At 45.1% G+C, this 14922-nt stretch overlaps 1 protein-coding gene across 1 annotated transcript in view; it reads right to left on the bottom strand.

The window, feature by feature from the left end:
- The window catches only part of LOC145359437 (A disintegrin and metalloproteinase with thrombospondin motifs 7-like), a 200857-nt gene that overhangs the window by 23457 nt on the left and 162478 nt on the right, over positions 1-14922 (bottom strand). Inside the window, exon 24 of the mRNA XM_080213985.1 lies at positions 13935-14094. Coding sequence (XP_080070111.1) covers positions 13935-14094 — 160 coding nt within the window. The remainder of the gene's footprint in view (positions 1-13934; positions 14095-14922) is intronic.

Below are 14922 nucleotides of genomic sequence, written 5' to 3'. Positions count from 1 at the left end.
TTCAGGGATGTGGGTTCGATTCCCGGCTCGGGTCACTGTCTGTGTGGAGTTTGCACATTCTCCTCGTGTCTGTGTGTGTTTCCTCCGGGTACTCTGGTTTCCTCCCACGGTCCAAAGGTGTGCAGGTTAGGTTGATTGGCCATGCTAATAAAATTGCCCCTTAGTATCCTGAGATGTGTAGGTTAGAGGGACTAGTGGGTAAAATATATAGGGATGTGGGAGTAGGGACTGGGTGGGACTGTGGGCGGTGCAGACATGATGGGCTGAATGGCCTCTTTCTGTACTGTAGGATTGCTATGATTTTTAAGAGTGGATGTGGTGTATTTGGATTTTCAGAAAACTATTGATAAAGTCCCACATAAGAGGTTAGTGTGCAAAATTAGAGCATATAAGATTGGGGGTGATATATTGGCATGGATTGAGCACTGGTTAGCAGACAGGAAACTAGAGAGTAAGAATAAATGGATATTTTTTGAACTAGCAGGCAGTGACTGGAGGAGTGCCACAGGGATCAGTGCTTGGGCCCCAGTTATTCACAATATACATCAATGATTTGGATAAGGGAACCAAATGTAATATTTCCAAGTTTGCTGGTGACACAAAACTTGTTGGAAATGTGAGTGGTGAGAAGGATGTTAAGAGTTTTCAAGGTGATTTAGACAGGTTGAATGAGTGGCCGATGCAGTATAATGTGGATAAGTATGAAGTTACCTACTTTGGGTGGAGAAACAGAATGGTTGAGTATTATCTAAATAGTGATCGATTGGGAAATATTGACTAAAAAGGACTGGGGGCTTGTGCAAAAATTGGGAGAGCCGTCTCATAGCCTTAGTCAAAGCTGACACAGTCATACTCATGGTATCATAATGTCCCAGACACCACCACCCCTAGGTCTGTCCCATCAGCAGGACAGACCCAGCATAGGGGGTGGCACAGTGGTATACAGTCAGGAGGGAGTCACCCTGGGAATCCTCAACATTGACTCAGGACCCCAAGAAGGCTCATGGCATCATGTCAAACACGGACAAGGAAACCTCCTGCTGGTTACCACTTATTACCCTCCTTCATTTGATGAATCAGTACTTCTCCATGTTGAACACCACTTGGAGGAAGCACTGAGAGTGACAAGGACACAGAATGTCCTCTGGCTGGGGGCTTCAATACCACTCAAGCCACAACAAGAGTGGCTTGGCTGGATGATTGACCAGAAACAGAACTGGACAAGCCATAGAAGAATCATTGGTGGAAGAGCAGGTCAGAGGCTGGGAATTCTGTGCAGAGGAAGTCACATCCTGACTTCCCAAAACCTGTCCACCATTTACAAGGCAGCAGTCAGGAGTGTGATGGAATAATCTCCACTTGCCTGGATGGGTGCAACTCCAACACTCAAAAATCTCAACATCATCCAGGACAAAGCAGCTTGCTTGATAGGTAACCCATCCATCTTCTTCAATATTCATTCCCTTAGCCACTGATGCACAGTGGCAGCCTTGTGTACCACCTATAATGCCCTGCAGCAGCTCACCAAGACGCCACCTTCCAAATCTGCAACCTCTACTGCCTAGAAGGACAAGGGCAGCGGATGCATGGGAACGCCACTCCTTGCAGGTACTTCCCCAAGTCACACAACATCCTGATTTGGAAATATGTAAACCGTCCCTTCACTGGTACTGGGTCAAAATCCTGGAACTCCCTCCCTATTAGCAATGTGGGTGTACCTACAGCATATGGACTGTAGCAGTTGAAGAAGGCAACTCGCCACCACCTGCTCAAAGGCAATTAGGGATGGGCACTAAATGCTGAGCCAGCCGGGGTTGCCCACTTCCCATAAAACAAAAAAAAACCTGAAAGGGCGAACAGAATCATGGGGATAATTTTCCCATCCCATCCGTCACGGGACTTATAGCAGGCATGGGAGGGGATGTGGGAGTGGACCATGCAAAGTCTGTTGATGTTAGGCGGGATTGTCCGCTTTTGGGGCGAGCGGGGCTGGAAAATTGATGACTGCTGTCTGAGTGGCCTCTTTCTGTGTTGCGAACCTCACTGATTTCCTGCTATTCCCACTGAGTCTCAAACATCTCCATCAGAATAAAATAATATCATTTTGCTGCCAGACCAGTCATTTCATTCCTGTATTTGGGGTCAATTCTTTCACTTAGTTTTTGGCGCTTATTTAAAATATATAAACTCGATCATTCCAGCAGAGGGGAGCAGATATTTTGGCAGAGAGGAAGGGGGTTGCCAACTCAGTGTGGCCCTATTCCTGGAGGCTTGGTCACATGACATTCTGCTTCAGCCAGTCAAAGACCCTTTTATCCCCTCATTGTCAGTATCTGTTATAACGAAGAAAAGTCTGAACAGAAACTGGAAATACTGCGTATAATTTCAATTTGATGCCGTTACGATTCTTCCCGGAGACTTTTTGCCTGCACAGTAACTCGGATTAATCTTTAGTTATTGGTGCCTCCGGGACAGACCTGGGGGGATGGCAACTCCAGTGGAGGAGGGGAGACTCGGGAGAGTGGGAGGGAGGGAGGGAGGGAGGGAGGGAAGGGTCTGCTGGGTAATTGAAAGCATTGGTCAAATTGGAAAGGCCTCAAATTGGAAAGACTTCAAACATCAGCAGATGAAACAGCTGCCAACGTGCCTGAGAGGGGTCCTCACCCACAATGTGGGGTAATCACCTCCTGGTAACGTTTCCAGGACCTGTCCGCGCTGGCTGGCATGGCCTCAGAGTACAAGGCCCGCTTATTTTTGCTTTCTCTCCTACTGCTGATTACCATAAATAAACAATGTCATCTGTGTTGGAAAGGTCACAGCAGCCAAATAATAAAACAAGAAAGCTAAAACTAAAGCCATTTTCCAATAACTTGCATTGGCCATTCCCCAACTTTCCTTCCAACACACAGCTTCTAACTCAATTAAGTTTAAGGCAATTTAAGATATTCCACTCCCCTTCCCTGCAACCGCGCCCCCCCCCCCCATCTCCAGTTTACCCGAGTGAGCTCTATTGGAATGATCTTGTTGTTAAGGCTTCAGATGACACAGTGTGATCCCTGTTCTCACAGTATCTCACTCTTCTTTACATTCTTGTTGCAAAAGGCTCCTGGACCACTCAGACAGCCAGCAGTGAGTGGATTAAACTCCGATGTACCTCCACAGTCTCAGACATCAGAAGCAATTAGTTCCTTCTCTGCCACCATCATGAAAATACTGGCCGGACATCAGATATATTTAACCTCGCAATTGAATGCTTTCACTCACTTCCATTGCGTGGCACAGTGATTTGCACTGCTGCCTCACAGCACCTGGGTTCGATTCCCGGCTCGGGTCACTGTCTGTGTGGAGTCTGCGTGTTGTCCCCGTGCCTGCATGAGTTTCCTCTGGGTGCTCCGGTTTCCTCCCACAATCCGAATTTATTAGTCACAAGTAAGGCTTACATTAACACTGCAATGCAGTTGCTATAAAATTGCCCTAGTCACCACAATCTGGCACCTGTTCGGGTCAATGCACCTAAACTGCACGTCTTTTAGACTGTGGGAGGAAACCGGAGCACCCGGAGAAACCCGCGCAGATATGGGGAGAAAGTGCAACCAAGCCGGGAATTGAACCCAGATCCCTGGCACTGTGAAGCAGCAGTGCGAACCACTGTACCACCGTGCCACATAGGGCATAATAAGGCACAGGGCAAGCTAATAGAGGTCTTTCAAATAATGGGAGGTTTTGATAGGACAGAGGGTAAGTTTGTAACTAAGCCTCACTTACACATTAAAATTGAGACCTTTAAGAGAGAATGTTTCCACTTTTGGGCAGAGCAAAGCTGGAGGCCATCAACATATGATAGTCCCCAAGAAATCAAATAGGGAATTCAGACAAAACTTCTTTACCCAGAGAGCAGTAAAAATGTAAAATGTGCTGTCACGTTACATAGTTGAGGGGAATACTATAGGTGTATTTAAGGGGAGTTACTTACACACGAGAGAGAATGGAATAGAGAGTTATGTTGATAGGGTGTAAGGGGGAAAGATGGGAGGCTGGAGAATAAAGACTAACAGGGACTGGTTGGGCCAAATCAGCTGCCTCTATATATTTTGTGTAATTTAAAGTGTAAGACAAGCTCCTGACCCAATCCCATTGCTTCGAACATGATCTGGAGACACAGTGGGCTTGAGGGGCCAAATGGCCTTTTTTAAGTTATGTGCTTCCTCGTATTGTACTCACTTTGAAAGATAATATATATTCACATATAGAACATTTGAAGATTGGTTTGGACTAACAAGCCCTTGACCATTTCTCAAAGATCTCCCAATTACTATACTGTTACTGAGTACTGTACTGTTCAATAATTAGCCAAATTTCATTACATACAAACATTCAAATGTTACACTTTTGAGTCACAGTGTGGCATGGTGGCACAGTGGCTAGCATCGCTGCCTCACAGCACCAGGGTCCCAAGTTCAATGCCAGCCTCGGGTCCCTGTCTGTGTGGTTTGCACATTCTCCCTGTATCTGCATGGGTTTCCTCCAGGTGCTCTGGTTTTCCTCCCTCAGTCCAAAGATGTGCAGGTTAGTGGATTGGCCATGATGAATTGACCCCAGTCTCAGGGAGATTAGCAGAGTAAATGGGATTGTGGGGATGAGGCCTGGGTGGGATTGTGGTTGGGACAGATCTGATGGGCAGAATGGCCTCCTTCTGTGTTGTAGGAGTTCTATGATCTGATTGGAGAGGTGCAGTAGCTGTGTGTGTGTAACTGTTACCATTTCAGAATCAAATTGATCCAATTTAGATCAAATCACATGCACAGCTCTCTGAAGTGTGACATTGCTTTTAAAACATTAGATTTCAACGTTTAATCTCATCACCAATGAGACACTTCATTATCTCACATCTTCCTTCCTTTAACAGATCCGATTTAAACAACAATGTAGTCTGTTTACAGAGTACAACGTCCCAAGGCACTTTACAGAAGTGTTCCAAACATCTGCCAGGAAGCTGCAGTCCGCTGCTGCCTAACAACATTGTCAAAGAGGTAGATTTCAAGGATCACCTTTACGATGGAAATCAAGATAGAGGCAAAGAGATGAGTGAGGGGTGGCACAGTGGTTAGCACTGCTGCCTCACAGCGCCAGGGACTTAGGTTCAATTCCGGCTTCTGGTGACTGCGTGGAGTTTGCATGTTCTCCCCGTATCTGCATGGGTTTCTTCCGGCTGCTCCGATTTCCTCCCACAGTGCAAAGATGCGCAGGGTAGGTGGATTGGCCATGTTAAATTGCCCCTTACTGTCCAAAGATGCATAGGTTAGGAGGATTTGCAGGGTACATATGTGGGGTTACAGAGGTGAGGGCCTGTAAAGATGCTCTATCAGAGAGTCTGTGCAGACATAATGGGCCAAATGGCTTCTTGCTGCACTCCAGGAATTCTCTGAATCGATGAATTCCTGAGCTTAGAGATCAGGAAACTGGAGGTACTGCAGCCAATGGTGGGGTGGTTAAAATCAGGGGATATCCAAAAGGCCAGAATTCGAGAAGCCCAGCTTACTCGGAGGGTTCAGAACTGGAGGAGGTTATAGAGATAGGGAGGGGCGAGGTGATGAGAGATTTGAAAACACGGCGATGGATCTAAAGATCAAAGAGCGAGTTTAGGTTTTGGTCAGTGAGCACTGGGGTGATGGGGAGAGTTAGGGCAGTAGAGGTTTGGATGAGCTCAAGATGAAGGTAGGAGACTGGCCTGCAGAAACTGAATTTAGTGATAATAAAAGCAATAATGAAGGTTTCAGCAGCAGATGGGCTGGGACAGCAGAAAACAGCAAAAAACTCAGAAGAATTCTGCTCTCCCTTCTGATTGCTGCCAAAGGACGTGCAAGAAAATGTTACTTTATCAATAAACAGAGTTAAACCACACATGACGAGAAATCTTTCAGTTACAGCTCCTTTTGGTAAATCAGTCAATCTATTACATGGCTTGTTTGCCACACAATAAGTTACTAAATCATCTCAAATTATACAACAGCTGGCCAAATCCATGGCCAAACATCATTTTGGGTAATTTTCTTGCCAATTAAAGCTTTACTGAAAGTGCTGGGAGCTGTCTTTCTGGGACAATGCAGTGTGGTGTGTAAATAGTTCCTGATAATTAGCTGCATTAAGGACAACAAATGGCACAGGTAGCTAATGGCCCAAAGGCTCATTCACCCTTATCCTTCCAAAGCTCGAAATGAAAACATGAAAATCTGTGCATTGCCCCCGCAGCCACAAGTGAACCGTCTATCTTTTTATGCAGGATTCTTTCTGAAGGGAGATTGCCTTGTTTATCTCATTCCACTTCCGATAGCATCATGTTTGCAGAGTGTTGGCAGCAGGAGAAAGCCAGGGAGCTTTTACAGGACACGAGGAATGGATTAGCACCACTCACAATACTCTTATTTAAGGCTCAGTTCCAACCTTCTAGCACAAGCCTATCTTTCGACCGTCGCTGAAACAGAAATCTATCCATTTCTGTTGGCGTATGGTGGCGAATTTCTTCCCTTGGAGGGTCTATAGGATTTGCAACGCGAGAGTGAGCAGGCCAGTGAATATACTGCAGACTGAGACAGACAGAATTTGGATCTGAAAGGGATTTGAGGGTTATGGAGCGCTGGCAGGAATGTGAAGTTAAAGCTATAATCAGATCAGCCATGATTGTTGGATGACAGCAGGGGCTCAAGGGGCTGAATGGTCAACTCCTGCTCCTTAATCAATTACATTCATTGCTCTATATTTACTCAACACAAGTTCAAAAGTTCAAAAGATATAGGAGCAGAATTAGGCCATTCGGCCCATCAAGAGCGGCATGGTAGCTCAGTGGGTTAGCACTGCTGCTTCACAGCTCCTGGGACCTGGGTTCGATTCCTGGCTTGGGTCACTGTCTGTGCAGTTTGCACATTCTCCTTGTGTCTGTGTGGGTTTCCTCCAGGTGCTCCGGTTTCCTCCCACAGTCCAAAGATGTGAGGGTTAGGTTAATTGGTCATGCTAAAATTGCCCCTCATTGTCCTGAGATGCATAGGTTAGAGGGATTAGTGGGTAAAATATGTAGGGATATGGGGGTAGGGCCTGGGTGGGGTTGCGGTTGGTGCAGACTCGATGGGCTGAAGGGCCTCTTTCTGCGCTATAGGGTTCTATGATCATGGCTGATACGCTCGTTGTCCTCATTTTCCTGCCTTCTCCCCATAACCCATCAACCCATTACCAATTAAAAATCTGTCTAACTCCTTCTTAAATTTATTCACTGTCCCAGCGTCCACTGCAAGTTGGGGTAGCGAATTCCACAGATTCACAACCCTTTGGGAGAAGTAATTTCTGCTCAACTCTGTCTTAAATTTGCTAACTGTTATCCTTAGGCTATGACCTCTCGTCCTAGAATATCCCACAAGAGGAAGCATCCGCTCCACATCTACCTTATCTTTTATCATCTTGTATACCTCAATTTGATCTCCCCTCATTCTTCTGAATTCCAGAGAGTTTAGGCTTATATAATGCATATTTTCAGCAACAACTGAAATTGTAATGTAGTTACTTAGCTGTCCTCAATCTTTGCTCTTTTAAACTTGAACAGCAAGTTGCATCCTTGCGACCAAAATCATTCCAATCTTTCCTGAAGAATTGAAATTGGACATTACTCTTTCAAAGATGTCTCAGTGTCAAACAGAGGTCCCTCCAACCCCCATGGGAGGTCTTATCTGAGTTCTGAAGAAGGGCAAAGCTTTCTCTCACACAACAAAAACAGAGAGTACTGGAAAGTCTCAGTAGGTCTGAACATCTGTGGGGAGAGAATAGAGCGAACATTTCAAGTCTCGATGACCCTTCATGTCTCGATGGCTTTCTTTCCCTCCTCCCTCCCCCTTTCCTAATTCTGGACAATATTTATCCCTCAGTTGACGTCACGAAAACAGATGATTGGATTGTTATCACACTGCTGTTTGTGAGATTTTGCTGTGAACACATCAGCTGCCATGTTTCCTACTTTACAACGGTGACTACACTTCAAAAGTACTTTATTGGCTGGAAAGCGCTTTGGAATATCTTATGACAGGTGCTAGAGCAATGCAAAATTTATATTTGTTTTTATTAGCACAGACAGTGGAGTAGTGGTAATGTCGTTGAACTAGTAACCAGAGTCCCAGGCTACTGCTCTGGGGACATGGGTTCAAATCCCACCCACGACAGCTGGTGGAATTTAAATTCAATGAATAAAATCGGGAATATAGTCTCGGCAAAACCATGACTGTGATAACCCACAGTAGTTAGCACTGCTGCCTTTCAGCACCAGGGATTCTGGCTTTGGGTAATTGTGTGGAGTTTGCACGTGCTACCTGTGTCCACGTGGGTTTCCTCCAGGTGCTCTGGTTTCCTCCCACACTCCAAATACATGCAGGTTCGGTGGATTATCCATGCTAAGTTGCTCCTTACTGTCCAAAGATGTGTTGGTTAGATTGATTAGCCACGGTAAATATGTGGGGATATGGGGATAGGGTGGGGGAAAGGGCCTGGTTATGGTCATGGAGAATCAGTGCAGACCCAATGGGCTGAATGGCCTCCTTCTGCAGTGTAGCGATTCTATGATTTGGTTCATTAATGCCCCTTTAGGGAAGGAAATCTGCTGTCCTTACACAGTCTGGCCTACACGTGACTCCAGACCTGCAGCAACGTGGTTGATTCTTAAACACCCTTTAAAATAGCCTAATGAGGCATTCAGTTCAAGGGCAATTAGGGATGGGGGACAAATGCTGGCCTTGCCAGCAATGCCCACATCCCAAACTATATTAAAAAACAAAGATGCAGCTCAGAAAATCCAAGGTTTCAACTCAAATCCCTTATTTAGTAAGGTCATGACCCTTGGGTTTTCATCTGTCCATTGTCAACCTGTTTGTGACACTGAGAAGGACAAGTTTGGCCTCTCTCCGCTAAGCTGCTTTAAGATAGGGAGCACTGGAGAGATGATAAAGAGTTTGCTTGGTCTTTCCTATCACATTATCCACAGACACTTCAAACTGCAGGTTGGCTCTAATCAAACAGCCACTTGAGGCGACTCCTTCTCAATCCATCCAAGCAGTAACTCAGCCCAATGGCCCCGTCACTTTGATGGGTTGAGGGGTGCGTTCAGTCCTCAGATGGTTACTGAATATTTTACAATCAGGCATCACAAACTCCGTACTTTCCTGAGATCTGGAGCCTGGTCATTGAGTCTGATGTGTGCAGAGTGAGGGGTGTGTGGGGTGTGAGGGGTGTGGAGTGTATGAGGAGTGTGGAGTGTATGAGGACTGTGGAATGTATGAGGAGTGTGAGGATTGTGAGGGGTGTGCAGGGTGTGAGGGATGTGGAGTAGATGGACTGAACAGTGTGGAGAGTGAGCTTTAGCAGCCAGGGTTAAGGAATCATCCACTTTTCAGCTTTTCTCTTAGAAGTTCATTCCCATATCTCATTTTACAGGTGGCACAGTGGTTAGCACAGTTGCCTCACAGCACCAGGGTCCTGGGTTCAATTCCCGGTTTGGTTTACTGTCTGTGCCAAGTCTGCATGTTCTCCTCATGTGTGCTGAGGTTTCCTCCCACAGTCCAAAAGATGTGCTGGTTAGCTGCATTGCCCGTGCTAAATTCTCTTTCCATGTACCCAAATGGCGTGTAATGACTAGGGGATTTTCACAGTAACTTCATTGCAGTGTTAATATAAGCCTACTTGTGTGACACTAATAAAAAAAACTAAATTTTTTGTAACATGATTCCATTTGTTACACTCGATAATACAGGCAGGGACTGCTTTTCTCTGTAATGTAGAGTGGGTTTTGTTATTCTCCAATATAGTGTGCAGACAGGATTGTAAAATCCATGTGGATATGTGATTCCTCTCTGCAATACGGGGTCTGAGACAATCAGCCTCCAGCTTAAATAACTTGAATCGTGTCTGCTTTTCATCGCCCGCTACATTTTCTCAACCAGATAAACGCAGAGCTTTACAGCTGGACAGATGAGGCCAGTGAATCCAGCACCTCCACAGCGTGCTTCTGCAGAGACTCCCATTTCGGCTTCCAAGCTTCACCTGGTGATGCTGTACAGAGATGACCACCAAGCTGTAAACCATTACATCAAGAGATGGAAGGTTGCTGAGAATATATTATCCCACTGCTGTTTGTGGGAGCTCGCTGTGCATCCCTATAACAAAGCCTACACTTCGATAGTAAATCATAGCCCAAGGTTTAGAAAGGCCCTACATCAGAACAGTGCAGCACAGGAGGAGGCCATTCAGCCCATCAAATCTGCATTGGTCTTTTTAAAGAGCAACCCAATTAGCCCCACAACCCCGCACTTACCCTGTACCCAGCAATTTTCAAGTATTTATCCAATTCCATTTTGTACGTGACTAATCAATTGGCGTTCATCATCCTATTGGCAGTGCATTCAAAATCCTAACTGCATAAGACTGTAAGATATAGGAGTAGAATTAGGCCATTCAGCCCATTGAATCTGCTCTGCCATTCAATCATGGCTGATGTGTTTCTCATCCCCGTAACCTGTGATCCCCTTACCAATCAAGATCCTATCTATCTCTGTCTTAAAGACACTCAATGGCCTGACCTCCACAGCCTTCGGTGGCGAAGATTCACCACCCTCTGGTTGAAGAAATTTCTCCTTATCCTGGTTCTAAAGGGTTGTTCCTTGGGGCATAATGAAGCTTTTCTCCTTGTTACATTTTCTTCTTTTGCCAATCTCGTTTCAATTTCTCTTTTATTTACTCAATTCTGTGAATTTTAAGGCCTCTACTAAGTCTCCTCGCTGATTCTCTGCTCTGCAGAAATACAAATTGTTTGATATAGCAAGAGGTCCAGTAATACTGAGCTCCTGCACCTCCAGCATTCTACCCTGGCCTCTTGCTGCTATCATTCCAAGGCTGCAGCTGTATTGCTTCATTCTGGACGTACCGAGTTTGTTGACCTGTCACACTGACCTGTAGTTGTCTTCTGTTGTTCCTTGTTGCTCCATCGTGAGTAAATTGAAACCATTTGTCTGCAGCGTAGGAACAGGAGAGTCAGACGACCACACTCGGGTTATTTGATTGCCTCTTTTGCAGTCAGTTACCCGGTTTGTGTGCTGACAGGTCTAACCTCCTGACTGCTCGTGGACTGCTCACATTTAATTCTTTTCACAGATGTTCCACAGTCTGATTTATTCCTAGTAAAATGTCTGACAACACCAGGTTTTAGTCCAACCGATTTATTTGATAATACTCACAAGCTTTCGAGGTTTCCCTCTTCGTCAGAAGCTTGTGAGTATTATCAAATAAATTGGTTGGACTAAAACCTAGTGTTGTCAGACTTTTTACTGTGTTTACGCCAGTCCAACGCCGGCATACCCACATCATGATTTATTCCTGACAGGGCATAACCTAGAGTATTTCCTGGGGTTGGATACGGATCTTTTATGGGATGGACAACAGCTTGTTTATTTAATTCCTATTTAAATAATTATTTACTGAACAATGTCTTGACAATTCTGACCCTCTGGACTAAGAAATACCAAGGGAAGTCTGTGTGTGGAACTGCCTGTAATATTTATCGGTCAATGTGTAAATAGCTCTGTACAGTGTCAGAGCAAAGCCACACACTAACAAACTGATGAACTTGCCTACATTAATGACATCCCGCTAACTTCACGGTCCGAACGGCCAATTCTTGAAATGACTTTAAATTAAATTTGCTACCAATTAAAATCTGTGCACACGTGGCAGATGCGATCTCTTACTGACACTGTTAGAACTCTGGAATCCAGAGTAGGAACAGGATATTGGTAGTTTGTGCTTTCCCAGAGGGCAGTGAGTCTCTGCAATGTGTTACCAGCTGGAGTGCTGGGTGCTGAATCTGCCTTCCAGAGGGAGCTGGACCAACTCCTGGCTCAGGCAGAGATTACATCAGATGGAAGGTCAATATCTTTATAGATAGCATGTCACAGAATCACAGGGAAGGGGCATGCGAGGATATAGGTGACTATGTTGTAAAGAGTGAATTACGTTCACGTGGTAAATTCTCATAAGTCCTTCTCAGGTTTAACTTCAGAGTAAGAATAAAGAACTGACATAAGTAAATGAAGCTAGCTTGTTAGTAGAGAACTGTCTGAAGTAGCAGTTGTCTGTTATTGCCTAAAAGTAACTGGTTGAAATGATGTTAATTAATGTAGCAGGAAGCTAAACTAGGTATCAACTCAACTGTACAACTTTTAAAGGTGCACCATAGAAAGCATTCTTTCTGGTTGTATCACAGCTTGGTATGGCTCCTGCTCTGCCCAAGACCGCAAGGAACTACAAAAGGTGATGAATGTCGCCCAATCCATCACACAAACTAGCCTCCAATCCATTGACTCCATCTATATTTCCCACTGCCTTGGAAAAGCAGCCAACATAATTAAGGATCCCACGCACTGCGTACATACTCCCTTCCACCTTCTTCCATCGGGAAAAGATACAAAAGTCTGAGGTCACATAGCAACTGACTCAAGAACAGCTTCTTCCCTGCTGCCATCAAACTTTTGAATGGATCTACTCCATACTAATTTGATCTTTCTCTACACCCTGGCTATGACTGTGACACTACATTCTGCACTCGCTCCTTTCCTGCTCTATGAACGGTATGCTTTGTCTGTATAGCGAGCAAGGAACAATACTTTTCACTGTATACTAATACATGTGACAATAATAAATCAAATCAAATCAAATCAAACAGTGTGTTAACAAAGACAGGCCTTTCAAACAGCATTGTCAGTAAAGGGCACGTGAGGAGGCAGGAGACTATGCCAAATTGAGATGGAAACCGAGTGAATTGGATTCACGTGGTACAAGTTCTGATAAGTCCTTTCCAGGTTTAAATTTAGAGTAAGAATCTTTGAATAGCTGTAAATGATTTTTAAAGTGGTTATTAAAGGGGAAGTCGGGGCAATGAAGTAACACAAGTAAACCAAAATAAATGCCTAATTGGGTCCCTAATTGGCCCTATGGAGGAGGGGGATCCTGGGAACTGTTTGGTCACAATGCTACAGCCTTCAAGATGGAATCTACAGTACAGAAGGAGGCCATTTGGCCCATCAGTCCTGCGCTGACAACAATCCCACCCTATTCCCGTAACCTCACATATTTACCCTGCTAATCCCCCTTAAACTAGGGTCAATTTTGCCTGGCCAATCCACCTAACTGTTTGGACTGTGGGAGGAAACCGGAGCACCCAGAGGAAACCCTTGCAGACACGGGGAGAACGTGCAAACTCTGTATAGGCAGTAACCCATGCTGCAGGTGTTGGCTGGCTTGATGGATCCTTTCCTACCCGCCTGTTTTGTATACTCGAGCTGAATACACACGCTGTACCTGTGTTTGTGTGTGTGTGAATGAGGTTGCGAACATTCCTCCTTGGGTATGAATGTGGAACGATCTAACCTTCTGAGATCATCATAAAGAGAGTTTACCATAAGTTACTTATAAAATTGGACCAGCCAAAGATCTGGGAAACTTACAACAGCATGCTTGAAAATAATTTTTAAAAATCTGTTTAGTTTGGCTCTCCCTCTCCTCTCCATAACTAATTAGCAATATAATGGAGTCTTACTCCTTGGATCTATGATTAGCTGTTTATCTATAATACTTATATTGGAAAATTAGAATAAAGAGTAAATAATTATGAACAAACTGCTGACAGGAATGATGAAACATCTTCCCCCAACTAGGGTGGAGGCAGTTTCTGTACCTTCTTTCCTTGTGAAGTTTGCTGAGATTCCTGGAATCCCGAGAGTGCAGAAGGAGGCCATTCGGCTTTCCAACTTAGCAACACTGACAACATTCCAAAATTACTTCTCTGGGAGGTCCCAAGGTTGTGCAAGGTGCTATATAAATGTACATTCCTTTGCCTTTACAGAAAGACTCACTCTGCTCGCTGGTGTCACACTCCTGCAGGTTACATTTCTGTGTGTTCTCAGGCCAGGGCTCGTGGTCACATCGACTGCTGTCCTCCTCTGTCTGGCCTGTCACTGTGTTTACGCACTTTACCAGACGTCGCTGTATTCCTCCCCCACAACGGACGGTGCACTGTTGTAAGACAGCAACATCAGAGGGTAAAGGCCAATTTAGACTCCCTTTCATTAACGAGACAAAGAAAAGCCCTCCCAGGAAGTGTGTCAGTATTTACAGGGGCTCCCAGGAAGTGTGTCAGTATTTACAGGGACTCCCAGGAAGTGTGTCAGTATTTACAGGGACTCCCAGGAAGTGTGTCAGTATTTACAGGGACTCCCGGGAAGTGTGTCAGTATTTACAGGGGGTCCCAGGAAGTGTGTCAGTATTTACAGGGGCTCCCAGGAAGTATGTCAGTATTTACAGGGGCTCCCAGGAAGTGTGTCAGTATTTACAGGGGCTCCCAGGAAGTGTGTCACTATTTACAGGGGCTCCCAGGAAGTGTGTCAGTATTTATAGGGGGAGAGAGTAGAGGTTCCCAGGGGATGTGTCAATATTAGGAGTGGCCTAGTGGTATTATTGCTATACTATTAATCCAGGAACTCAGTTAATGTTCTGGGATCCAGGTTCAATTCCTGCCACGGCACACGGTGGAATTTGAATAAAAAATATATGGAATTAAGAATCTACTGATGACCATGAAACCATTGTCAATTGTCAGAAAAACCTATCTGGTTCACTAATGTCCTCTAGGGAAGGAAATCTGCTGTCCTTACCTGGTCTGGCCTGCATGTGACACCAAAGCCAAGCAATGTGGTTGACCCTTAACTGCCCTCGGGCAACTAGGGATGGGCAATAAATGCTGGCCAGCCAGCGACGCCCATGTCCCACAAATGCAGAAAAATAATTAACGGGGCTGCCCCAAGGGGTGTGTCAGTATTAACATCAGTAAGTTCAATTCCTTTC

This window comes from Carcharhinus amblyrhynchos, chromosome 28, assembly GCF_965287045.1.
Source record: "Carcharhinus amblyrhynchos chromosome 28, sCarAmb.v2.hapA, whole genome shotgun sequence".
Lineage (NCBI taxonomy): Eukaryota > Metazoa > Chordata > Chondrichthyes > Carcharhiniformes > Carcharhinidae > Carcharhinus > Carcharhinus amblyrhynchos.
This window is presented reverse-complemented; position numbering and strand designations above follow the sequence as displayed.